This window comes from Gordionus sp. m RMFG-2023, chromosome 3 (genome assembly GCF_954871325.1).
Source record: "Gordionus sp. m RMFG-2023 chromosome 3, tfGorSpeb1-WG-v2, whole genome shotgun sequence".
NCBI lineage: Eukaryota > Metazoa > Nematomorpha > Gordioida > Chordodea > Parachordodidae > Gordionus > Gordionus sp. m RMFG-2023.
In genome coordinates this window covers 19,359,376-19,385,640 of record NC_088777.1, presented here as the reverse complement: position 1 = coordinate 19,385,640, position 26,265 = coordinate 19,359,376, and the positions used below count along the sequence as shown (strand labels likewise).

At 25.1% G+C, this 26,265-nt stretch overlaps 1 protein-coding gene across 5 annotated transcripts in view; it reads left to right on the top strand.

Moving 5' to 3' along the window:
- Positions 1–26,265, top strand: part of LOC135927536 (cGMP-specific 3',5'-cyclic phosphodiesterase-like) — a 68,616-nt gene that overhangs the window by 25,449 nt on the left and 16,902 nt on the right. For 3 of the 5 annotated variants that reach the window (XM_065463578.1, XM_065463579.1, XM_065463577.1), the window contains 3 exons: positions 14,725–14,883; positions 20,260–20,349; positions 21,042–21,215. In XM_065463578.1, the coding sequence (XP_065319650.1) occupies positions 14,725–14,883; positions 20,260–20,349; positions 21,042–21,215 (423 nt within the window). Of the gene's footprint in view, positions 1–14,724; positions 14,884–16,862; positions 16,997–20,259; positions 20,350–20,674; positions 20,778–21,041; positions 21,216–26,265 lie in introns of those variants that run through there. The other 2 variants (XM_065463580.1, XM_065463581.1) reach the window with 2 other exon arrangements.

The window sequence follows — 26,265 nt, the reverse complement described above, 5'->3', positions numbered from 1 at the left end:
AAAATGTATCGCTACAGGCCAACTCTGCTATCTATCATCCACCGAAAATTGTTTTAGACCTTTCCATCTTTAAACTCCTTTATGAAATTCAGTTATAATCTATACACCTTTCTCCCACAACCAATTTTTACTCCGTATCTCCCCAGAAATCCTTGCCTAGGCTTCCTTCTTTTCATTCTCAAATAAAGTGATATCTGTAAAAAGATAACATCTCTTTCCTATTATATATGTTCCTTATGATAATCCGTCTCAACCCAAATACCACTCTTAAACGTCCTCTTGGTACCATGTTCTATGTATTTTCCAGATCGGACACCAAATAGCCTATTTCTCTTTAAATCTCTCCTTAGCCTTCGCACCTAGAACATTGTCCCCATTATTGATCTTCCCAATCTGAATCCAAATTGATTGTTACGTTAGGTATATGGTATTAACATAAAATAAAAAAGATATATTTTTTTAGAAGAATATTATACATATTAGTATATTCATATTAAATATAGCTACCGCACCTTCCAAAAGGTTTTTTTTCTTTCTCGTATAAACACTTCCCTATCAACTAACATAACCCAATAAATAATAATATTTTTTTAGATTTAAAAAATATATCACTTTATAAAATATTTGTCTAAAATTGGTGTGTTAATATATTAATTGACGTCATAACGAGAAATTAAGATTTATTAATATTATATATTGAAAATGAGTATTAATATAATATATTTGCATTGTTAAAAATTAACTGAAAATACATTAAATTTAAAAAAAAAAGATTTAAAAGGCAGAAATCTAATTTCTGAATCGAATATCTTCTAGCTATGCACGTCATTTTAAAATAACTTAAAAATTTTATATTAACATTAATTTAATATTTTTATAAAATGAAGCTTATTAAATATCTAAAATGTGCTGTTCAATTAGCAAGTTTGCACCATCTACAATATGGGGTTCTCAGGGGGTTTCATTGTCGCGAATTCATACTAGATATTATAAATTTGTTATTCAACTTATATAATAAATATTAATGTGAATAATTGTTTGTCTATCAACCATCAATAAATATATTAATCGTTATTATATTTATATATTTTACCGGCAATTTTCATAAATCTGTAATCTCATAGAATTGTCTGAAAGCGTAAGTATATTACATATGTGCTAAAATACACTTCTGTAAAAGAAGATTTTTGAAATTAATAAAAACAATAACTCATTTATATAAATAATTTAAAGTCGGAAGATATCAAAAATATTTATCTAAAGTGTTTTTAAATTTGGATATTTGCCGAAAAGTAATTCCTGTATGTAAAATCCCTATCCTATAAATTTCAAATAAATTGGTCATGAACTTTTTAGTTATTTAATTTATATATTAAATAAATTACACAAATATTTAATGGATTAATGGAAATATTTTGGTGTTAAGATACATTTTCTATTTGTCTTAAATTATATTTATCCCCATAAATCATGATTTTTGAAACCATTCCATACCAAAAAGCATATTATATTTTAGCTATATGTTCTTTAGCTCCCTCGATTTGTTTAGTTATCATTTTTTTTTAAATTTACGATTAGATTCAGAAATTAAACTTTAAAAGTGATAAAGCTAAAACCGATATATGGGAGTAAATTATAATATTCCTGGGATCTTTAAAAAAACGAAAACTAAAATAACTTTTAAACCAAAAACTTATACAAGGGGGATATTTTTTATCATATTTTATGGAGGAAGATCATTTAATTTTATATTCATTCCATTAACGAGTTTATAATTTAGCCAATTTTTAAACATGATTCTTAACGATTTTAACGAATATAAATTAAACACTCGCATTCTCCTAATTAACAAAACAACCTAACCATATTATGACTATTTTGTTTTCGATAGTTTTAAATTTTATCCAACAGTTTGAAGTAAAAAAATTAGCCGAATGAGATTATTAATCTTTGCCGATCTGAGCCATAATTTTAAAAAATTTTAAAATTGGAATTTAGCCTATCATTTTTTTTTCTTCGTTTGACTTTGAGTATGAAATTTTTTATGACTCAAAAAGGAAATTTGGTAAAATACAAAAAATCACTAAAAAAGAATGAAAAATAAAAATATTAAAATATATCAATGTGAAATAGAAAAATATCTTGTAAAATTTGAACAGATTTATTATTATTTATTTATTAGATGTCACAAAATACCTATTAAATCTAGACCGTTTAGAATTATTTTTTTGTCGTTTGCGGAATTTTTATTTCTTTGTCTCAAGCTTTTATTTACCAAAAATATCGTCATATATTCCACTCTCTATTTCATAACTATAAACTAGTTAATATATTGAAAAACCATTTTTTCTATAAATAAGGTTTTGATTAGTGATCTGCATAGGGCATAATTTTTAAAACCCGGCCCTACCCGATATTTTTTGAAAAATTTGTTCTGCCCTTCCCCAATCCCGAACGAAATTTTTTAATATTTTTTATGTGTCCCGAAAAGCCCGACCTGAAATAAAAATTAAGATTATTTGTCCGCCCCCGGCCCGAATTTTTTAAATATAGAAAAATTTAATTTTTTTTTGATTGTAAAATAATATTCTACAAATAAAAAATATTAACGCCTTGTTTCTTGCAAGAATATTTAAATATATCAATTTGTTTCACAAAATTTAAATATATCTTCACGACCCGACCTTTAAAAATATTTGGCTCGACCTAGCCCGAACTGAAATTAATTTTTAAAATAGGCCCGGTACGGGTAACAGGCATATCTCCAGCTTTGATATCTTATTAAGAAGGTTGAGAGGTGGTACAACTGATCTGAAGCAATTAATTTGATGGCGCTAGGGTTCTAACAAGTTACTTACATTTTTAGGCAATCTTTAACAATAATAACTAGCCTGCAAATAGTTATATTTTTGGGAATATAACTTTAAATATAACTAGTTTCATTTAATATTTCTTTATTCCTTTATTCCTTTATATCACATATATAAATGTATGTTAATATTTTAAAATTTGAAATAAATCTTTCTTTTAATTCTTTTCTTCCATTCATATTGATAACGATTTTATGATAGTATATTGTGTGAAATTTTATAAGTACTCTAACTTGTTATATTTCAAATAAGGTAAGTATGCTAAGTAACCATTTATGTTTTGGAGAAGTTACTGGTTAATGAAAAGTAACTTTAACAACACTACATCATACCAGACAAATTTTATTGACGAAGGTATTATCTTATATACTATAATATAGTTGAATTTAATTACTGCCTTTATATTCCAAATTTCAAGATTATTCAATTTAACAATAACTCATTTGACCTGCCAACAAATTAATATCATTAAATATATTTATTCAATCTCAATTCAAACATTTATTTCTTCCTTCCTTCAAAAGATAATTTTTAAATAAATATCTTGATCAAAATTAATTAATTAGAGGGAAATTTTTTTTGTTGTATTTTCCAAAATTCAATAAAATTAAGGGATGATTTATATATTTCTTAAAATAAAATAAAGATTCGGGTATTTTTCAAATAAAGGTAAGGATTTTTTCCCCTCTAATTTAAAAAAAAAATTTAATATTTTAAAATATCTTTTTGTAAATAAAATTGCAAACAAAATCAATAAAATTTAAATTATAATGAATAGGGATATATTGATTGACGAAATAGATGTAAAAAATGTCAGCTTGTAACAAAAGTCACCCAAGCTGTAATTCTGACTTCGATAGTCGTTTACTACTACTCAATTTTTCTCATATACATTAATCATAAAAATATTATTATTATCTTAAAAAAGAATTTGAAAGTATATAGAGAACGAATCTAATTTTTTCGCCGTTACCGGGCCCATTTTATTTTTTTTAGATTAATTGGTAAACCGAGCCTTTATACATAGAATATCCCTATAAGTTTTATAAAATTTATCACCCTTGGATCGCTATATGATATTATAATTATAGAATAAAGTAAAAGAAAAAGAATGGGAAAAATGTTATTAATTTTTTTTATCATAATGATGATATTTTGTTCCATCGGACCCTAGATTTATTTCCCTATGCTGCTGATGTATAAGAATTTGTTCGAAAGAACGATAAAAATAGGGAAATTGACATTTTTTTATATGATGTTCGAATTGAATGAGAACATAATATAAAAATGTTGTTTACTTATTTTGTCCTCTCATAATAAAAGTTTCTGTTCGAGAACAAATGCAAACCCTGTATGTAAGTATGATAAAAATTGTATCTGTATCTAGATAATTTTTTAAATTGTATCTGTATCCAGATCGACTTTTCGACGATGATTATATATCTAAATCCATTTAAAAATAATCTTTTAACAACTCTGCTAATCATTGTTTATAATATAAAAATTTAAGTTATCAGACAAATTTATTATTAAACGCCTTTTATTAAGCTAGTGATATTCCTCCTATGATCCTTTGCAAAATAACGACCAATTTTATGAAGACCATTCTAAACAACAACCAAATTTTATTAAAATGCAATAAGACGAGAGTCTTGAATATGGTTATTTTAATTTTATTTTCCTTTTCATTTCTAGAAAAGAAGGAACAAAATATTTAATATAACATAATTTCAAAACGAAATAATGTGATAAAAAAATTCTGAAAATAAATTATGTGAATGTGATATACATATTTTATAATATCTAAAAATTAAGTTACAGTTAATGATTTTTTTATTGGTTTTTTATAACATTAATTTAAATTATATATAAATTATGGAAAAGTAAAACATCTAATAACTTAAAGGGCAATGTTTAAATACCTAGAATTCCATCCTTCAAGGATTGAGGAAGATAAACAAAATAATAAAATGAAATTTGCATAATATACAATCCAAAATTTATTAGAAGTCATGTTTAAAAAAATTTAATAAGGCAAAAAAAATATTTAAAAAATAAGAAATCATAAAAAATATCAAACCATACTTTAAAAAAAATAAATATCAAAAGCATTCATCTATCACACTCTAAAATCACTTAATTATTTATCTACCTGAATAAAGCCCATTTTTTAAATATTAGCGGAATAACGCGTAATTATCTAGTTGCCTTCAGAAAAATACCAGGTCCTTGCTGGATTCGAAACCAGATCTATATGGTAAGTAATATATGCCCTTATCCGTAGGTCATAAGACCCTACTCGAAAAGATAATTTTTTGGTATACAATTTTAAATAAACGACGTGTTTCCATATTTTATAAAAACACATAAAATCAAACCCCGTTCGACTGGATAAACCCCTACGTAAATTAAAATGTTATCAAAATAAGATCTTTTAATGATAAATTTATGCCATAGAAGAAAAATTAAAATTCCAAGTTATTACTGAAATCCCTATAAAAAAGTGTGATATTCGTTCAGTTCAACGAGCTATAAAGAGACTATTAGTAAGGATGCATATTCTGAGGCCCTAATTTAAATATACTGTATGCCTATTCAAAACGAATAAGAAACGAATAATAAATTACTCGTAATTCTTTTGAACAAATCAAATAATTTGCTACTCGTAATTATATCAATTAAATAAGAATAGTATATTTTATTATTCGTATGAATACAAATAGTAAATTATTTGATTCATTCAAAATATACAAATACGAATAATTTATTATTAGAATCGTATTCGTTTTATTCTACCCTATTATCGAGTGGTAGAAAGGAAAGAATTTAATTTATAAATATAAATTACAACCTTTTGGGTCTATAGATAGACAAGCTTGAGAGAAAAATCCGTGATGTATGTGCATTAAATTAGCAAGAAAAAAATCAAGTTCACGTTCTCAAGGGAAGATGAGATTGTTAGGTCTTATACAAGATAAAAGAGGACCAATCAGAGATATTCGTTAATCATGTTTATATTTTTTGATAATTCTATAATTGCATTTAAATAAAGATCTCAAATATGCTTGTATTTTACATTATAATTTATGGTTAGGAAAAATATTGAAAAAATGAATATCCGGTTATAGTCTAGACTCTAGAATAATGGAAACCCATCTACACCGTTTCTAGAAAAAAATTGAGGGTCTTGAGTTATTTTTTTGCAAATTTTAGTATTTTTCATCTCAATTTTCTAAAAAAAGACACAACCAAATTCTAAAAAATTCGAGATTAGTAAGTTCCACATCCACATATTCTTTAATAAAATGTGATCTCATTTTTTAAAAAAAGTGACATATTTTAGAAATATAAAGATTTCAAGTGACGTTTTTCTTCACCTAAAACGTGCATTTATCTAAAAAAACTTTTTTTTACATTAAATTTATATTTTATTTATTAAATTAAAGTTAGCAGAATATCTATAAAATTATTTTAAAAGATTCTAAATAAATTTATTTGCTTAAAATAATTTTGTGCATCAATAGTATTATTTTTAATAATTAATGGGCGGCAATGGCTAAGCACCTTCACAATCTTGAAATGATGTCTAGATTTAAATGTGGAAAAAAATAATATTTAATGAATATTTATATATTTTTTTATATATTTTATATTTTATATTTAAGTTTTAATATTTTATATTTAAGTTTTAATATTTTATATTTAAGTTTTAATATTTTATATTTAAGTTTTAATATTTTATATTTAAGTTTTAATATTTTATATTTAAGTTTTAATATTTTATATTTAAGTTTTAATATTTTATATTTAAGTTTTAATATTTTATATATATATATATTTTTTATTATATTAGTGTTAATATGAATTTTGAATCAAATATTTATTTTTTAGATAAAAAGCATTAAATAATGGTACATCAAAATGTATCTAAAACAGATAAAATACCTTTAAAATAGTATCTAAATATTGAGACCGATACTTTTTATAAAAATATATCAGATATAGATACGACATTTTTGTAGATACTAAAACAACTCTGATGATTAGAGAAAAATTTTGGAATAGTTTAGCATCCAGTTATAGTCTAACACAACGATTACTCATCTAGCCATTTTTTGAGAAATTTTTTTTTGAGAGTCTTGAGTTATCTTTGTCAATTTTAGAACTTTTGATCTCAATATTAAAATAAACACAATAAAAAATATCGAATTTTATAAAAAAAAAAAGAATGACGCGTTTTAAAAATTTCAAAATGCGATATTTTTTTGAGCCACCCGGCATACACGAGGTAGTAGGAATGGTTAATAAATATTTATATAAAATTGTTAAATTAATGAAAGCAGAAAAATTTAAAAATAGACGATAAGGTAAAATAAACAAATAGTTTTTCCAGTCTGAATCATAAGTCTCAGAATTATCATCATCAGAAGAAGAAGTAGCTAAACAATGTATTAGTAAAAATATTTTAACTAAATAAATTTACAATTCTCAAAATCTGATAAATTTTTAGATTCTTTAACCTCTAGGTCATGTGTAATAATTATATCCCTCGTTTTAGCGATCTTATAAATATTTCGAAACTTCAAAATTTCTTCAAGAATTTGACTTGATAAAATTTACATTCGCCATTCCTTTTGGTGTAAAAAATAATGCTTGATTTAAAAATTTCATCGATTCATCATTAGATCTTTCATTAAACTGCATAATTATCAAATCAAGTGCAGCATAAAACACAATGGTTTTTAAAGCTATATTTAATGATGAAAGTATATATACCTCTCCTTTTTGGATTGTAATGTTTGAAGTCTAGAATTTTCAAAATCAGAAGGTAGACTTCCCTCCTTCATAAAATCTTGTGCCTAAGACCCCTCACTTATTATTTAATTTAATATGTATTAACGGAATCACGAGGTCTAATACGATGTCACAACAGAAATCTGGTTATGGATTGCAGTAAAACAATAAAGGAATTAAATTTAAAAAGAAGTACCCCCACTCAATTTTTAGAACCACCCCCCCCCCCCCCCCCCCCTCCTCCCTCTGGTTGTAGGGGCCACTACCTACGGAAATAGATGCTTCATAAAATGTAAGAAGCCCTCTATTATTTCATCTTGTTCTGATTTCATTATTATACAATTATTATTAGTAATGATTTGGTGTTAGGAATTTTAGACAAGAAGTTACTAATCACTTTGCAAGTGCCAGAGAAAATAAAATATTTAATTTGTTAATGGCTTTAAAATTTTATGATAAGAAAGAAAGAAAGTCTTCTCTTCTCTTCTCTTCTTCTTCTCTTCTTCTCTTCTCTCTTCTCTTCTCTTCTCTTCTCTTCTCTCTTCTCTTCTCTTCTCTTCTCTTCTCTTCTCTCTTCTCTTCTCTTCTTCTCTTCTCTTCTTCTTCTTCTCTTCTCTTCTTCTTCTCTTCTCTTCTCTTCTTCTCTTCTCTTCTCTTCTCTTCTTCTCTCTTCTCTTCTCTAGAATATAACATATATGATTAGTTTTGTAAGTATTCCAGATATATTAACAACGTTGAGAAGATTTTTATAGTAATATTGTAACTAATCTACGAGAGACAAGAACTTTGACCCATCACGACTAATAGGAAGAAAAGCGTTTTCTCCACACCCAACCCAAATTTTATTTTTAAAAAATAATTCGGACTTAAACCCTACCCGAACATAAAATTGATTCCATATTTCCATCCCCACCCGAATATCAAAATATAAGAAAATTTTAATTTTATCTTAAATTTTTTTGCTATGTAAGTAATACTAAAATGAACAAAATTATAAAATAATATTTTTCCAAAACCAGGATTTATTGATATGATTAAATTTAAAATTGGAACAAAATTATTTTAAAGCCTGACCCAGCTGGGGAAAAAAATTCCTACCCGATATAACCCGCAATTGTAAATATTAACAATTGCTGGTTTGGGTTTTCGGATTTGGTCAGTTTTGTAGACCTCTAATTGTAGCCAGTAGCTTAGAATCTAAATAAATGCTGGTATATAATCCATCTATATATCAAAGAATACAACCTTTTTTTGTCGATACCTATGTAAATACATTAAAATGCAATTTCCTTTCTCAGCGTAACTTCGAAGGCATGCTAACAATAAAAGATTGACTTAGAAAATTGTTGCAATAAGAGGCTCTATTAAAATTTAATTAGTGTTTACTAAATAAAATTATCGGTTGACCTGAACTTAATAAATTGTATTGTTTTTGTTAATTTTATAAAAAAAAAAATTTTCAATTATTAATTAAATTTATAAAAAATGATTCAAGGTTTCCAATATTTTTTTCCCCAATTTCTAATTAAGAAGGGAATTCAATCTCAAATTTTTTTTACCAATATATTTCTAACCTACCTACAATATAATTGTATTTATTTAATTATAAAAATTTTATATCTTTAATGATAAAAAAAGAAATCGATATTTATATTTAAAAAAAAATGTAGATTAAAATTTTATTCCTTATTTGATTATAATTTTCAAAAATTTTAATTACTCGCATTTCATATCAATACTGCTATTTAATAATAGGGTTGTTTTTGTGGATTTTTTTTTAAATAGTGACTAGAATGGCAAAAAATTTTAACCATGACGTATCAACATTATAAAAGCCTAAATAAAATATCTCAATGTTTTTTTAAAAAAAATAAAATCTTCTCATAACTATTTACTTTTAAGCTCTGACACATCTCAGGATGCCTTGTAAATAATTTAATGAAATGAGATGGGTGCTTTAATTAGGGCAACATCAAATATTAATATCAATATTAGATCAGCGCCGATATTTAACTTTTGAATCGGTTCTTCCGATATTTTCATACCTGGTCCAATGATAAAAATTTTTATATCGATTTTTTTAAACATTACAATATTTTATAAAGTTTCAAATATTTTTTTTACCAATTGTTTATTAAGAATATTTTTATTTCAAGTATAATTTTATCGTACGTTAATAAACTATGTTCTAAGTAGATTCATCAAGGGTGTCACTAGACTTTTCAATTTTCCGGAGCTGGGGCCCTCAAAATTTAATTGAAAACCAATTATTATTTTTTACTTCAATTCGTATTTTCGAAAATACATAGAACGGGTGTCCATAAATAGTCCCATACTGAAAAATTCTATATATACTTAGGCAATTCATATTTGAGCCAAGGTCTTTCTAGTGGAGAGTATACTTTAGATATAGACTAATGTTTTTAGCTGGGGTTTACTCCAATTGTATTATACTAAATTTTTAAATTTGTTTAATAAAAAATTTATCTCATCTGTTTGATTCTTCATAGGAACGGGAAACTCGTATATTGTACTATATGTATTTTTTAAACCCTTTTATATGTCCCTATGGAAGTACAATAATACTTTTTTATTGGTTAGCCATAACATCGATGAATTACCTTTTCTCATGCCCCCCCCCCTCTCCCCTGGACTTCAATGAAACTCGGTATGAATAAATAAAACATCTTCTAAAATTCTAAAAATACAGTCTTTTTGAAATAGTTAATATATATTTTGTAAAAAACTATATACTCTTTTAGAATTGAACCTGAATTTTTTTTATATTTAAAACATGCCAAACTCCTTACGCTGTGATGGAGATCTAAATATAAAATTAAATTTTTTTTTGATATTAATATATTACTAGAGGCTTTAAAGTATATTAATTAGGCAAATTAAATTGAATTAGGATTTTAAGAAATTTTGGAAATTTTTATAAAAAAAATTCAAATACAATATTATTTAAGGTAAATTATTAAAAATTAATATTATATTTATAAATATTCATTGAAAGTTATTTGCATTTGTTTTAATCAAAATATAAAATAAATATGCAATAATTAATAGGACCAACCATGATCTAGCCCATTAACTTTATAAATATCATTCAGAATCATATTAATTTATGTTTTATGATTTTTTAAAATTGTCAGAATAAAACAGGGTTTCAACTTTCTTAAAATTAATTTATTATGATTTTAAAAATTTTATTTGAATCTAAACGATAAAGTTTTAAAATTATTTGTTGTTACCCTTGGAATATTAAAACACATTTCCCTCTGTAAAAATTAAAATGCTAAATATTTTTTAATTTTTTATCAGCCAAATAACAAAATTATCTATATTAACCTTAAATTTTCATTTTTTAAATTAATAGCTTATATTATAAATAGAGTGGACTAAATTCAACGTGCCCCGATTTCCCATATAATTTTTTCAAAATAATTTTGAAGTTATTTAGAAGGAAAGAAATTTATATTTTATGATAGAATACATGACCTTCCTCGCACTTTGTAATTCTTTAATAATTCTGTTAAATATATTGTTTAAAATATTTGATAGATTTTTACTTATATAAATCTGTATATAGTTTTTTTAGTCATATATTAAGATATGGAGGGCAGAAAAAAAGCCACCGAGTTTGATTAAGGACACTTTGTGACTAAAAAAAAGTTGTATATCTCAATTACAGATTTATATTAAATATTTTTTTTTATAGAATTTTTACAATTTGATATGCTTGAAACCACCATAACTCCTAATCTCATGTTCGGTCTAATTTGAAAAAATTGCAAAATTAATTAGTCCTAATTGCTTATTACATACTCTAAAAAATCTCGATTTTTCTTTAACGGTCACTCTTTAATTTCCAGTACATTATTTTAAACCTATTGAACTATATGGCATAAGAGAGAAGAGACCTAGTATATTAGGTTATTAATGAAATTAAATCAGTGACCCCTACAACGGGGGGGGGGGTCCGAAGCAACTGCTTCTATAAATTTCTATGGGGGTACTTTTTTTTTTTTTAAATTTTTTAAAAAAAATTTTTTTATTTTTTTTTTTAAAAAATATTTATGGTCGATGTTTAGCAAATTAGTTTGTTATAAGATATTTTTTATCATAAAATTATTTTTCCACTTTCAAGATTTGACGCAAAATTAAAATTTTATCAAAGTGAATAGTAAAAATTTAAATATTAAATCTTATATATAATCATTTATAATTTTTAGATCATTGTCAAAATATGCCCAAAAATATTAACCAAAAAAAATATAAATGCTTATCTCGCAATCAAGCCTTCTGGGGGAACAGGCAACAAGATGGCAATATGATGAGCCTTATTAAACTTATTGCAGATTCTGAGCCTGTTCTTAAAATGTATATGCAAGATAATGAAGAAAGAAGAAGTGAGAAAAAAATTAAGGGATTAAAATCTAAATTATATTCAAATCTGTTATCATATAATAACATAAATATTCTTATTGAAACCATGAAAAATATGGTTATAAAAAAAATTCAAAAGGAGATTGTATTCAACAGGTGCTATTCAATTATAGTTGATGGCACATATGATGTATCGAAATCAGAAGCAATAGCTTTGATAGTGAGATATGTTGAAAATAGCGAGACACTTAAGCCCGTTGAAAGGCTGATAGACATTTATTGTACGGGAAATACAACTGGCCTCGATATTAAAAAGAATATAATATCCAAGCTTGGCTCCATGAATCTACCCCTCGAATTCCTAGTGGGGCAAAGCTATGATGGCGCCTCAAACATGAGTGGAAGAATTAATGGAGTGCAGGCTTTGATTAGAGCGGAGGCGCCAAAGACAGCTTTTATTTGGTGCTATTGTCATCGTTTAAATTTAATAGTTGTTCAATTATGCCAATCAGTAAAAGAGCTGCGAAATGTCTTAGGAATATTAGACGAAATTTACGTATATTATAATGGTGTTAAAAGATATGAAGTGCTCAAAACATGTCAGAGTGATTTGCTGACAAAATCACATAGATTTTTACCATCAAGAATACCACTCGGTAATATTATCTTAATTGTTTCGATATATAATGTTTATTTTATATTTATAGAAGCTGGCTAACATCATATAAGACGATTGTAAATTTTTTCCTACTTTATGATGCTTTGAGGGCAGCTTTGGCAAATTTAAAGGATTCTGAAGATCCTGCCACTTTCACTATGGCTAGTGCTATAGTCTATAGAATAGAAAAATTTGATTTTATTTTATCACTATGTGTTTTGGATAAAATATTGTTGATAACAAGCTTGGCTTGTACAAAATTGCAAACCATTTCGAAGGATATAGGGTGCAATAAATCAAATTCAATTGGCAAAAGATTGCCTGATTAATATGAGAAGTATAATTTAAATTATTATCTTTTATTATTTTATAATCCTAAAATATATAATAACACTGAATTTTTGGATGTCTTTTCAAAGGCCCAAGATTTTATGAAGAAGAGAAATTTACCTTTTGATTTTGAAAGTTCAAGACTTCAAACATTACAATCCAAAAAGGAGAGGTGTATATATATACTTTCATCATTAAATATAATATTTTATTTTAGCTTTAAAATCAGTGTGTTTTATGCTGCACTTGATTTAATTATTATGCAGTTTAGTGAAAGATTTAACGATGAATCGATAAAATTTTTGAGTCAAACATCATTTTTTACCCCAAAGGGATTGGCGGAAAAGGCAATTGTTAAAGATGATATCAAGGATATCTGTGAATTTTATAAATTAAATACAAGTCAAGTTTTTGAGGAAATGTTGATGTTTAGAAATATTTATAAAATGGCTAAAACGGGGAACGTAATTATTACTCGTGACCTAGAGGTTAAAGAAGATTTGTCAGATTCTGAGAATTGTAAATTTATTTAATTAAAATATTTTTACTAATACATTATTTAGCTTCTTCTGATGATGATAATAATTCTGAGATGAATGATTCAGACTGGAGAAACTATTCATTTATTTTACCTTATAGTCTGCTTATATATTTTTCTGCTTTCCCAAATTTAACAATTTTATATAAATATTTATTAACTATTCCTACTACATCATGTACTGCCGAAAGGGTCATGAGTAAAATTAAACTAATTAAAACAAGACTTCGTAGTGTCATGAAAGATCCATTTCTTAATAATTTAACCATTTTATCAATGGAAAATAATTTATTTAAACAATTAAATATTGATGAAATTATAAATTCTTTTGCTTTCTCTTCCCCTAATTTATCTAAATTATTAATTTAAAAATAATATTTTTAAAGCATATATTTTTTACATTATATTTATATTATAATAAATATTGAAAATTATTTTTGAAATTTATTGGTGTCAAAAAACAATTTACAATGGGGGGGGGGTACTTTAGGGGGGTATTCTGCTTCTATCCCTCAAAAAGTGTAGGGGTCACTGAATTAAATTATGCTTCTAGCTTGATTATATTCAGAGATATTATTAATAATTAAATGAGGCCAGTTTTTTTAGAAATATTTGACTTTTATAGGCTAGTTGAAGCTAAAATTTTATTTTTTGCTAGTTACGATTTAATATATATTACCTCTACAAATTTTTTTTAAAAAAGTCTTAAGGGCTTGATTCGGATTGGTTTAATCTAATATATTAAATATCGTTTAAAATTATCGTATATTGTTTACAAATTTTGTTTAAAAAAACTAGCGACAATTCATTAAATAGCATACATTTAAACATTTTCATAAGATGCTTGTAGAGGGAAAGATTATATTATAATGCAGCCATCATTTAATATCTTTTAAAGCCCTTTAAATTCAAAGAACAAATCTTTTTTATAAAAAATTTATTCTATATTATAACTTAATGACTAAAATTTTTTTAATAATCACTAGAGTAAGTTCTTTAGCCCCTTCAATTTATATTTCCCCCTAATTATCTCATCATAGTCAAGTTCATATCAATTTTTTAGAAGGTACAAGCCTTTCCTTAGATTATCATAAATTAAATATTCGTTTTTTTAAAGATAGTATTGAAAATGTTATTTTTTTCAGGACAAACGTTTTAATCCGGATGTAGACAAGAAAACCGGTTTTCGCACTTACGCAATACTATGCATGCCAATTATGAATTACGAAGAGGAAGTGGTCGGAGTCGCTCAAATTATCAATAAAAGGAAGGGTAAACAAGAATTCACGTCTAAGGATCAAGAGGTGTACATTTTTTTTTCAGTTTAAATAATATAGTTTCAATAAATATCAATTAATTTTGATTAATGTAAGAGCTAAAAAAGAAAACATTTTTTATATATATTATTAATGTGTTTTGTTTATAGATTCCAATATGTTTAACGGAATGGTTTTATGTTATTTGTTGAGAAATCATGCATATATAATCAATTATTTGCAAAGAGCACTGCATCGGATCTATTTTTTAAATCTGACGCAATGCGAGAAAAATTATAATAAATCTCCGACCAATCTATTCCGATCCAATCTAATCCAAAATTTATTTTATTTTTTTTACAGCGCTTTTTACATTAATTTTTCTCTTTTGAATATTGTGAAAATTTTTTAAATATTTTTACATGCGATCTGGAAAGATGAAAATCTATCTTCAATTGAATTGTTTGCAGCATTTATGAGGAAAATAAGATTGGTTTTGCATTGAATTTTTCTTTGCCGTCAATTTGAGATTTTCGAAAATTCTGACTCTTAACATATTTTCTGGAAATTGAATGGAAAAATATTTTGGTTTAACTAGGTATATCAATTTATGTATGCCTTTTTTTAAGAGAAAACTGAGGACTAGATGTTATTGATTAAATTAATATCTTTTAAAATGTGTATATTTAGCCTCTGCGCCAAAGAAACTATCAACAGAACGCGATGATTAACCTTATCATTAAGGGCAACTTAAATCAATACGTAGATTTGATTTTTTTTAATACACTAAATATGACATTTTGGACACTTTAAATTGATTTTTTGCTAAAAATTTAATAAAAATAAAATAAACACTGGTAATAGTATATTTTATTATTTATTTAAAAATTAATTATAAATTCTTATAAATTCAAATTTGAAATTTAGTTGGCATGTATAAAAATAATTTATTCAGATTTTCTAGACATAAGGATGATCTCCTTGAACTCAACATCATCCCAGCGATAAAGAAAACTCTTTAACTAGACCTGCTAGTTACTTAAACACAAATAATTTTTTTGGCTAGCATGAAGAGGCGGAAGTTCGTTCCTCTTTCTTTTCCAAAAGTTTTACCATGGATGATGTTTTCCGATAAGAATATGGCATTCTTGTTCCAATTTATCATAATTGAATCATAATTTGTGTTTGACATTTAAGGTTTGCTAACTTTATTAGATAACTTGTATTTGATATATCCTGGGTTTCATTACTAACTGAATATCATCGTTCTCTAGAAGTTTAAGATCTTTGTTTGTAATAAATTTAGCCGACTACAATTTTGTTCTGTTATATATTTTAATGCAATGTTTTTTTTTTGATTTTGTGGGCTTAATAAAGAATCCTACACCGAGATAATTTATAAAATAAAAGAAAAAATTAAAATATTTGTATATATTTCCTACATAGCGCTAACAGTAAATCTTAAAGCTTTTTTAAACGTATTTTCTTTAGTAAAATAAACTACGAGTTGTCATTATTATTTAATAATAAATAGGGTGCTATCTCACTTCTGAAAAGTGGTGCTAAATTCAAGGTAGGCCATTTTTGCGTAGAAAGAAATTCAAATGTTTTTAAACGTTGAGTTATTTATACGTCATGATTTAAAAAAAATTAAGCCACTCAAATCTCAGTGTTGTTAAACAATACTTTAAGTAGCGTGCGACTAGTTTCAAGAAGCAGCTTTAGCTAATTTATAAAAAGAATTACGTAAAATTCAAACATTTAATAAAAAATATCAACTAGATAATTATTTTTTCTACTTCTAGAATTTTAGTAGAGGAGAAGAACTCATAAAATAAAAATATTATAAAGTTCATCTTTTTCCCGTACAATATCGTTATCATCATTCTTATTTGTTTCATCCATTTTATTTTCAACCATATTTTAAATTATATTTGATAATTATATTTGATAATTAAATTTTAAGATTATAATTTTAATTTAATTTTGTATATATTATTTAGAAAGTTACATACAAAAGTAGCGTTCTATTTACAACATCTTTTTTTATTGAATTGCTTCAAATGGATATAAATCCAATCTCGGTTATTAGACATAATACGAGCAGATAGCCCGTCAATTAAAATGAAACAGGAAAGACCGATGCTCTACAGCAGTCGAGGTAACAAAGCAAACGCCAATAATTTTTTAACTATTTGAGCTAAACCCAAATTTGGTCAGAAAATGTATTTTTATAGATATTTTCCGTTTTTTTTAAAACTAGAATTGGGAGGTCCGCAATTAGCCTTTTTCAACTATTTTTAATATAAAAAATATAATTTTAAAGATATTCTCAAAACTTGAAATATAATGTAATTATAATTAATTGTAAAAAATTAGAAACAAGCTTGTTATTTTAATTTTATATAGAAAATTTTTTATTTCCCTTAGAGTTTATTTTTAATATAAATAACTAAATAATATTTAATACATTTTTATTTTGCGAATGATATAATATGATAATTTATAATATTTTTAAAGGTAAAATATGTATCTTATTTCATTTTTGAAAAGTATTCAATATCACATTTAAATAAAGTTTTTGCTTCTTCTTTTTTCTTCTTCTTTACCATTTTTTGGCGGTTTTCCAGGTTTACCCCGGTAAGCCGGTTTCCCTCTGATCCATTCTCTTTTTACCGCTCTGGGTGCCGCTAACTTTCAACCACGTCTTCGTTGGTCTTTCTCGAAGCCTTGATCCCATTACTTCCAACAAGGTGATCTCTTCATCCAATCATCTTCGTCTTTCGTTCAACGTGCTTAAATCCTCAGTGTATTTCTTCACATACCACTCCAATCGCTTCTATATTAATTCTTTCCCGCAATTCATTGTTTCTTTTTCTTGCTCATAGATACCCTACACATCCATCTGACCATTTTAATCTCCGTTCTTACCCATTTAGCTTCATGCGCAGCTTTCATCACCCACATTTCACCATAGTAGACTAATATTTATTAACATTTAAGATTGTGATATGATTTAGTCGTTGCTGTTTCATCGTAGAACGTAAACAATATTTAAGACGTGTTAGTCCTGAAAACGATCGTTACGGCAGAAAATAAACTTGTGGAATTGTTGATAGCATTTTAATAAATTTCACATACTCAGAAAAACTCGAAATAATTTCTTTCTTACTTTTTATTTTTAATATGGTTATGACGTCCTCTAAAGAACGTTCCAACTTATTCAATAGTACAATTTATTTATGAAGAATTAGACATCTATTTCAAAATCATCCATAGAATAACATGATTTTCATCAAGTTTTTGATTGCAAATTCCTCCATATTAATTAAATGATCAATTACTGGTTTGTTGAACGATTTTTTATATTTGCAATTGTATGATCTAAAGCTTTTATAAAATTTGTCTATAATATTCATTAACTGATAAGATAAATTTGAGCCTTTTTCGTATTTTAAAAGATTTTTTTTTCTATCTCTTATCCTCTAAATTTAACTCCCTCTTCAAAATTTATCTATACCATCATCATGCCATATGACATCTAGAATTTTGATCAGGATTTCTATTTATATTTAACATTTTGAAAAGTAACGAAGAGCTTTTGATTTCATACTTTGAAACGTCTACTCTCTTAAATATTATAATCATTTTAAGAAATAAAATATGTTAATTTATTATTATACTAATTAATAGATATTTAACTTTCATATAATGTCCATTTGTTATAATTTCGTTATATCGACAATATATCAAGGTAAGTTATAATAATAGTAAAAAAAAATATAATATTAGTAAATCACAATTATATAAAGTCATTAATACTTGCTATTTTTTTTTGATTGAGATTCAAAAAAGCTTTATTTGGTATAATAAATTTTTTGTTCTTGTAGCAACCTCATTGTAAAATGTATTTATAATTTCTAATAAAAGTTTTACTATTATTCCATTTCTATTGATTTTAGCAATACTATTCGCATGTACTAGAGTAAGAAGTTGAACTATGTTTCATCTTGGATGGAACGAAATATCTCCATGCGGTGGAGAATCTCGAACAGAAGATAATAAATCTTTCATTCATATCAATAAAATCGCAATCTTTGCAATAGTATTAGATGAATCTAGTACCACAAGATTTAAGTGCATGACCTCCACAATGTACATAAATTGCTATAGATTCTTCCATTACAAAGACGTGTTTGTAATGAAAGAGCATAAGCAATAAGAAATAATATAATTATGTTTATTTTCCTTTCTTTGATTTTTAAATGGTATACTAATTCATTTTATTTAAGGGGGCAGAGTCCCCATAGAAATTTATCAATGGGGGTGAGAACCCCGCTACCCCCGTGAAGTCTCCGCCTATGCTAGAATATCTAACTTATCAATATTAATTTAAATTAAAATTATAATATACAATTCACGAGATGGTATATTGAGTTAATTATATAGTACAATATAGATTTTACATTATTATTATATTTTTACGTTTGTTACTTATTTATATAAAGTATTATTATGCAAATTTAATGTTTTCGAGTTAGAATAATTTGATGCTAATTAATAACAAATGTTTTTTTGGCTTTTAATTACAAAGTAAACTTATATTGTGAAAATTTGATATTAAATTTCAAATTTAGGTTTTTATTTTATGGCTGAATAAGACTATCAAGGTATATGGATAATTTTTATCCAAGTCAGAGGGTTTTTTTAAAATTTCAAGTCGGAAAAATACTGATCAAATGGCCCCGGTAAACTTTTGACAAAAACTCTTCAAGAACTTGTATACTGGATCTATCAAATTTCTCTTAAAAAACATTTATCTAATTAGTTCAGTTTCAGATGTGAGAATCGTCTTATGTAACTTACTTTATATAAGATTTTTGAAGTTCGGATTTTTAAAGTTAAATCACACATTGTATATTATTTATTTTAAAATAAATTTAACCAAAAAATATTTACGTATATATTAATTAATTCACAAAATATTCTTATTGAAAAAAAAAATTAAGTTGGGTGAGGGCCTAATGTAGATTGAATATCGATTTTATTAAACATTAATTTTTAAATTAGTCCAACATAAATAATTCTATTACATATTAAATATATAAATGCTAAATTACGTAATTGTAATTCGCAAAGTTTTGTATCTAATTGATTTGTTTCCAAACCTATTATTACTTTGATTTTTTTTCCAGAATTAAAATGTCTTTTAAGATTAATTTTCTGAATCTGATTATAAATGATAATTGGGTTTGGATTTTTTTCATTTTAGCCAATAATGAAAAAAAGAAGAATATAAATAAAGCATTTACGTAATAAGCTTCCTTTAAAAGCAAAAGCCAAAAAATATTATTTTCAAATTATTTATCAAAAATTTATTAATTTTTATATAAATTTTTTTCTTCTCTTTTTATTTCTTCGCAGGTGTTCCGAAAATACATGATATTTTGTGGCATAGGGATACAAAATGCTAGATTGTTTCAAATTTCCATTCAGGAATACAAGCGGAATAAAGTTTATTTTCGTATTTTTAATATTTCCCAAAAACAAAAATATTAATTTTAATAAATAAAACCTTAAGATTTCGTCAAAATTTTTACAGGTTTAAAATGTATTTTTATTAGACCTTATTTTAATTTAAAAAAAAATTCCCACTAAAAACTATTAGCACCTAATTTAATTACTATAAATTATGATTATTATAAATCATTCACTCATCTTATTTACTCTAATTACTTCTGATGTTTCTTTTAATTTAAATAATTTTCTATTAATATAATAATTCTTCTTTTAAAAAATGATTAAAAATTAAATAAATGCGAAAAATTGTATATTTTTTTATATATAAATTTTTTTTCCCCTTTGCTTATAATTATAAAATAATTAATATTATATTAATTGTGGCGTTCTTTCTATTCCTAATGTTGGATAAACATTTCTGGGTATGTTCTATTCCAATATATTTTATATGATATCAACAGGGCCATGATTAAATAGATTTTAAAATATTCTTTTAGCTAACATAACCATGAAGAAGTTTTGCATTTTTTAGTGCACTAGAATATCTATAGCTTTTGAATGCTATATATCAAAAAATGTTTTAATAATTTATGATTCGTGAACCTTTTTTCAATTTATAATCAATTAAAATAACGTAAATTTTTATGAAGTTTCAATTAAAAAATCATCTCAAAAAATAATAAAAGCTGCTGTTAAAATTGGCCAGAAATATTTTTGAACAACAAAACACGTTGGATCAATTGGTGCCTAAAATAATGAGGGATACTCAGGAAATCATCAAAGCTGAATGCGCCATCTATATCATTCATCGAGACGTTAACATTAACATACCATTCGAAAAATCGAGAGAATTACTTCAGGTTATTAGAATATTTAACATTCCCTTTTAATAGAATATATCGTTAAATTGTAAAAATAACATTTTGCAATGGAAGAATAGTGCCGATATCGACAAGTGCAATTAAAATATGATATTGCAAATATGTTTAATAATAATAATATCCTACCCATTTCTCATTAACAATATGCCTTATTTCAATATGATTTTTTTAACCTTTAAGCAAAATCAAATAAGAGGCAAATATGTTTGGTTTGGGGCTAGTTTAATCATATATTATATTTTAAATTTAAAAGCCCAACCAGCCTAATTCGTTGTATAAATTTTTTTACAACATCAATCTTGTTCAATCTTCTCATTTAATCTTATTAATATCCTGCCTTTTTTAAGTTATTAATTTTCTTAAAAAATTTATAAAGCTTAATTTTAAATTATTTTTCCCTACTGGTATTTATTATTCTACGATTTTTTAAACATAAAAAAATGATTATAATATTTGCTGAGACAACAAAATATTCATATAATTTATCCTTTACTTAAGGATATGCGGTTCCTAATTGGAGCGCTCCTTTTGACATTTTAGATTTTTAAGTAAATTATTAATAAATAGAAAAATAATATAAGATTTAAAAATATTGATTTTTGGCGACGATCACTGGCAATTTCGCGCTATTTTCATAATTTTTTGGTACACCTATTATATTATTATATTTTAACTTGTGCATACATGGAAAAAATTATATATTGAATTAATTTTTTTTTACAGTCAAGTTATTATTTCCATCAATAAATTAGAATTAAATAAAATTTACTAACTATATTATAATTTGATTATTTATAGTAACTTCGATTTATTTTGTATTTATTTAATGAAATTTTAATAAATAATATTGAAATGGAGAATTTTAAGCAAAAAAATCATAAAGTGTTTAATTTGCTACTTGCATTCGATTTTTTCAATAAATTTATATAAGTTTTTTGAGTAAAATATCTTAATATTAGAACTAGCATTTTGAACTATCAATTTTTTTGCTTTTGATCTAGTTTTGTTTATTTTTAAATCTGAACTAATCGTTTTCAACTATTATGTAAGTGTAGCACTCCGATTTCTGAACCAACGATAGGGGAGGAAATGTAGATTAGCATAAATTTTTATCCGCCGATATCTTTTTTAAACTAAATACGAGAAAAAAAATTGTTTAACCTATTCTATTATTTTTTTTCCAAATATCCTTGCGATCCAAACTCTATTTTAAATGTAGACACGAGCTTAATTCGAAGAATAAATAAATATACTGAACTTAGTAAAAATTCCAATTTATCAAGAAGGGAGGAAAAATTAGAGATGCAAGTGTAACAAATAAATTTAATTCTTTGAAAAAGAATATAATTTAATAAATAGGGGAAAAATTAATTTAATTTTTCTCTCAGTCCGAGTCTCTCCCGATCGGCCCCGATTTATTATTCAGAGTTCGTAGTGGATGCTAGCGTAAATCAAAATTTTAATTGTGGAGCTCTTTTCATAAAATTATACTTTTTTTAATGGGAATAAACTTCACCGAGGAAGAAAGTAATTTTAAGTGTAAAATATTATATCCTTCAAGAAAAAATTTTTCATATTAGATTATTTATTTATCCCAACTTAAAAATATAATAGGTGAGAGGAAAGAAAAATATTGTAATTTAAAGTATTTATTTAATATTATTTGCACTGTAGAACTAAGCCTTGCAAGTTCAATTTTTTAAGCCCGGCTCGAAACTTTTTATTGAAAAATGTAAATTAAACGCTAGCTTTGTCCTAAAATTTCAGAGATATTTTAGTAAAATGTTTATATTTAAACTTATAAATTAGGACTGAGCAAGGTCAGGCTCAAATTTTTTCTATATATTCAATCTAAAATTAAGCCTGAGTTCGATCATTCTCGAATTTTTTGAATCTAGATGATGATCCTTTATATATTTCTTAATTAATATATTAAATCATTTACGAATGACAGGGAGAATTCTAAAATTTTAAGAAGAGCATGCATTACTTTATACTAACTTATTTAATTTAAATTATACGAATAGTTATATAATGCGTTACATAGCTATTATAAAATTCTATATTATTTATTAAAAAGTTATTTTAATAATTTATGATAATATTATTATGTAAAAAAAGCAATTAAATTATTGATAAATTTTTTAATTATTTAATATTCCAATGGGATTAGATTTAATGAACCTAATAAATTAAATATGTTATATTTATTGCATCTAATAACGATTGATCACATAAAGATAATAATGTTTGTGTTAAATAATTTATCATAAATATGTTTTATAATTATTGTCAGTGTCAACCATCAAAGCAGAACAACATGAATGTTAAAATATTCAAAAAAGTGATTAATATAATTTTAATAGTCTGACATAATTATTTTTTGGAAGCAAAGAGTACGACTTTACTCTTAATAACCAGAGATCGGCATGCACCATTTTCAGACTCGGGCCATGTTTAAGAAAAATATTATTATCCAACCCGGCCTGTATTTTTTTAAAAATAATTTTTTGGTTTTATCAGGTTTTAAAATTTTATAAATCGAAATAATTTTGAGGGTATCTCTTTTATTGAAGTTAATTATATACAAGAATAACTAGAGTGAAGTTAGATTAAACCGTTATCGAAATAAAAATTTGCTAAGCAGCGACCGCATTTTATTAAAATCTGATAGACTCTATTTATAATATTATATTAACGGAATCATGCTTTCGCTGGTAATCTGCTATATATCATACCTCGTACCACGGAAATTCTTAGGTTATCTCGAGAAAAGCTGAACCTTCCTAGATTCGAACCTAGAAACCGAAGTATAAAGTGCTTCCTTTATCAACGCATTACTCAAAAATAACTATTTTATTTGTATTATATTAAACCATATGCGGTAGTGTTGATCCAAACAATAGAAATATCAAAACATCTTCTTTCAAATTCATCAAACGTTGAGTCTAACATTAATCATGAAGTTAAGTATATAAAACAATACACCACTTATTTACAGGGTTGACCAGATCTGATGAAAACATTTCCATATTTTTTTATTTGAATATAAAATTATTTGACTTGCAAAAAATTTTTAAAATAACGTATTTATATATTCTTATCAATTTTTTCCAAGTAATGTTTTCAAAATCTGCACAACACTGTATTTGTTTATTTTCAACAAACTTAACATATGATATATAATCCTGTCCGGGCTGGGGGTTTTGGGTTAGAACTACGCAAAAAAAATTTGGGTCGAATTTGATAGTTAAATTTTTTTATTCAAGGTCCAACCTTATAAGATAAATAGAATCAGCAATATATCCTAAAAAATAAATAACCCTTTTTTATGATTAATCAGAGTTCTGCATTTTGCTTTTAACAAAATATAACCCTGTTACCTGCCTAAAAGAAGTCGAATTTTTAAATTTAAAGATGGATCATTTAACATTCGTTTGCTTCTCTACCACTTATAAACCAAAATTTTTAATATATTTAATATTATAAAATTCTGGGGTGTGCTTAATAATATTATATTTTTTTTTAAATTCAGGAAAACAAAATAACATTATTGTTTTATCTTTAACTCTTATTCTTTTTGTTTATTTTTTAATTGTGAAGTTCAATCAGAGGAAAGATGAGAATTTTAAACTGTAATTCGAGTCGGGCCAATATTTTGCTGTTGATTTTCCGGTCCATTCAGACCCGATAAAAGGCGGGGATTATTCTGTCTTTAATAGTTCCCCTTTTTTAATCGATGATAATATATAATTTTTACCAAGAAAAATTTGTATGCCTTCCCCCCTCCTCTATAACGTTTTAGGTTATCAAAGGTTTTAATTAGGGTTAAAAAAACATGATTTATAAAAAATAACAGCAAATAGTGACTTTTGGGGAAAAATATCACCAGTAACTGTAACTACTTAGGTTTTTTTTAGCAGGTAACAGTAAAAGTAACGATTTACTTTTTAAAATATGTTCAATAATATATATTTATATATCTCATTTATTATCTTTATGATTTCCCAAATTTACAATCGGTGTTTATAAAAATAATATCTTATTTACACTAAGTACTCCTAAACTTAGAGCATTTGTTTAGTCAAGGAAAACATATTTTTGGATAAAAACTAGCACACCTTTAGACGCAAATTTTGAAAATTGTATATTGTTAAAGTCAAATTGAAATGTACTAAGCTCAAATTATTATGAAAATAATATTCTACTGGTCTATTTATTTCCCTAGGCTGTGAGTATAGGGAAAGGGCATTTTGCCCCCCCCCCATTAATTTTTCTAGCCACAACGAAATATTGCAGATTTTGCGTTTTTGCCCATTTTAATACACATAGAAGGGAATTGTAATAAAAACGTATATATTAACTTTAATATTACATAAATTATCATTAATATTACATAATGATGCTTAATAATGCAAAATTTAATCATTTACCAATTACTTATATTTTACAATGATAAATTTTATATTTATTTGTTACTTAATACATATTCTAATCTGCTTATTCGCCATAAAGCATGGAAATAAGCAATCTCCGATCAAATCTAGCAATTTCAATTAAATAAAATTTAATATATTAATGATGGGTTATATAAATTACTTATAAAGTAACTTACAATGTAACTAGTACATTTTTCGGGATGTAATTAGTAGCTATTTACCTTCAAAAGTAACTTGGAAAATAAATGGTAATCTACCAATTTTATTTCGCATTCTCAATCATTTATTTATATTCTACTAATTATTGTTGGTTTCTTTTCATTATACCAATGCTCATTTTGTTAAATTGAGTTTATTAAAATAAATTAAAAGAAAATTAATTATTATAAATTTTTGATTTTAAATTGATCTTTTCTCTGTTTTTCTCCGTTTTTTTATTTGAAAGAAACCCTAGTTTATTTTTTTGTTTTTTTACATTCCTAGTTTTAATTATATTTACTTAGGCAGTTTTTAGTTGTTAATTAAAAAAAATATCCTAGAAAATTGCAATTTAACCATTTATTAAATAGAGATGCTATATTAAGTTAAAA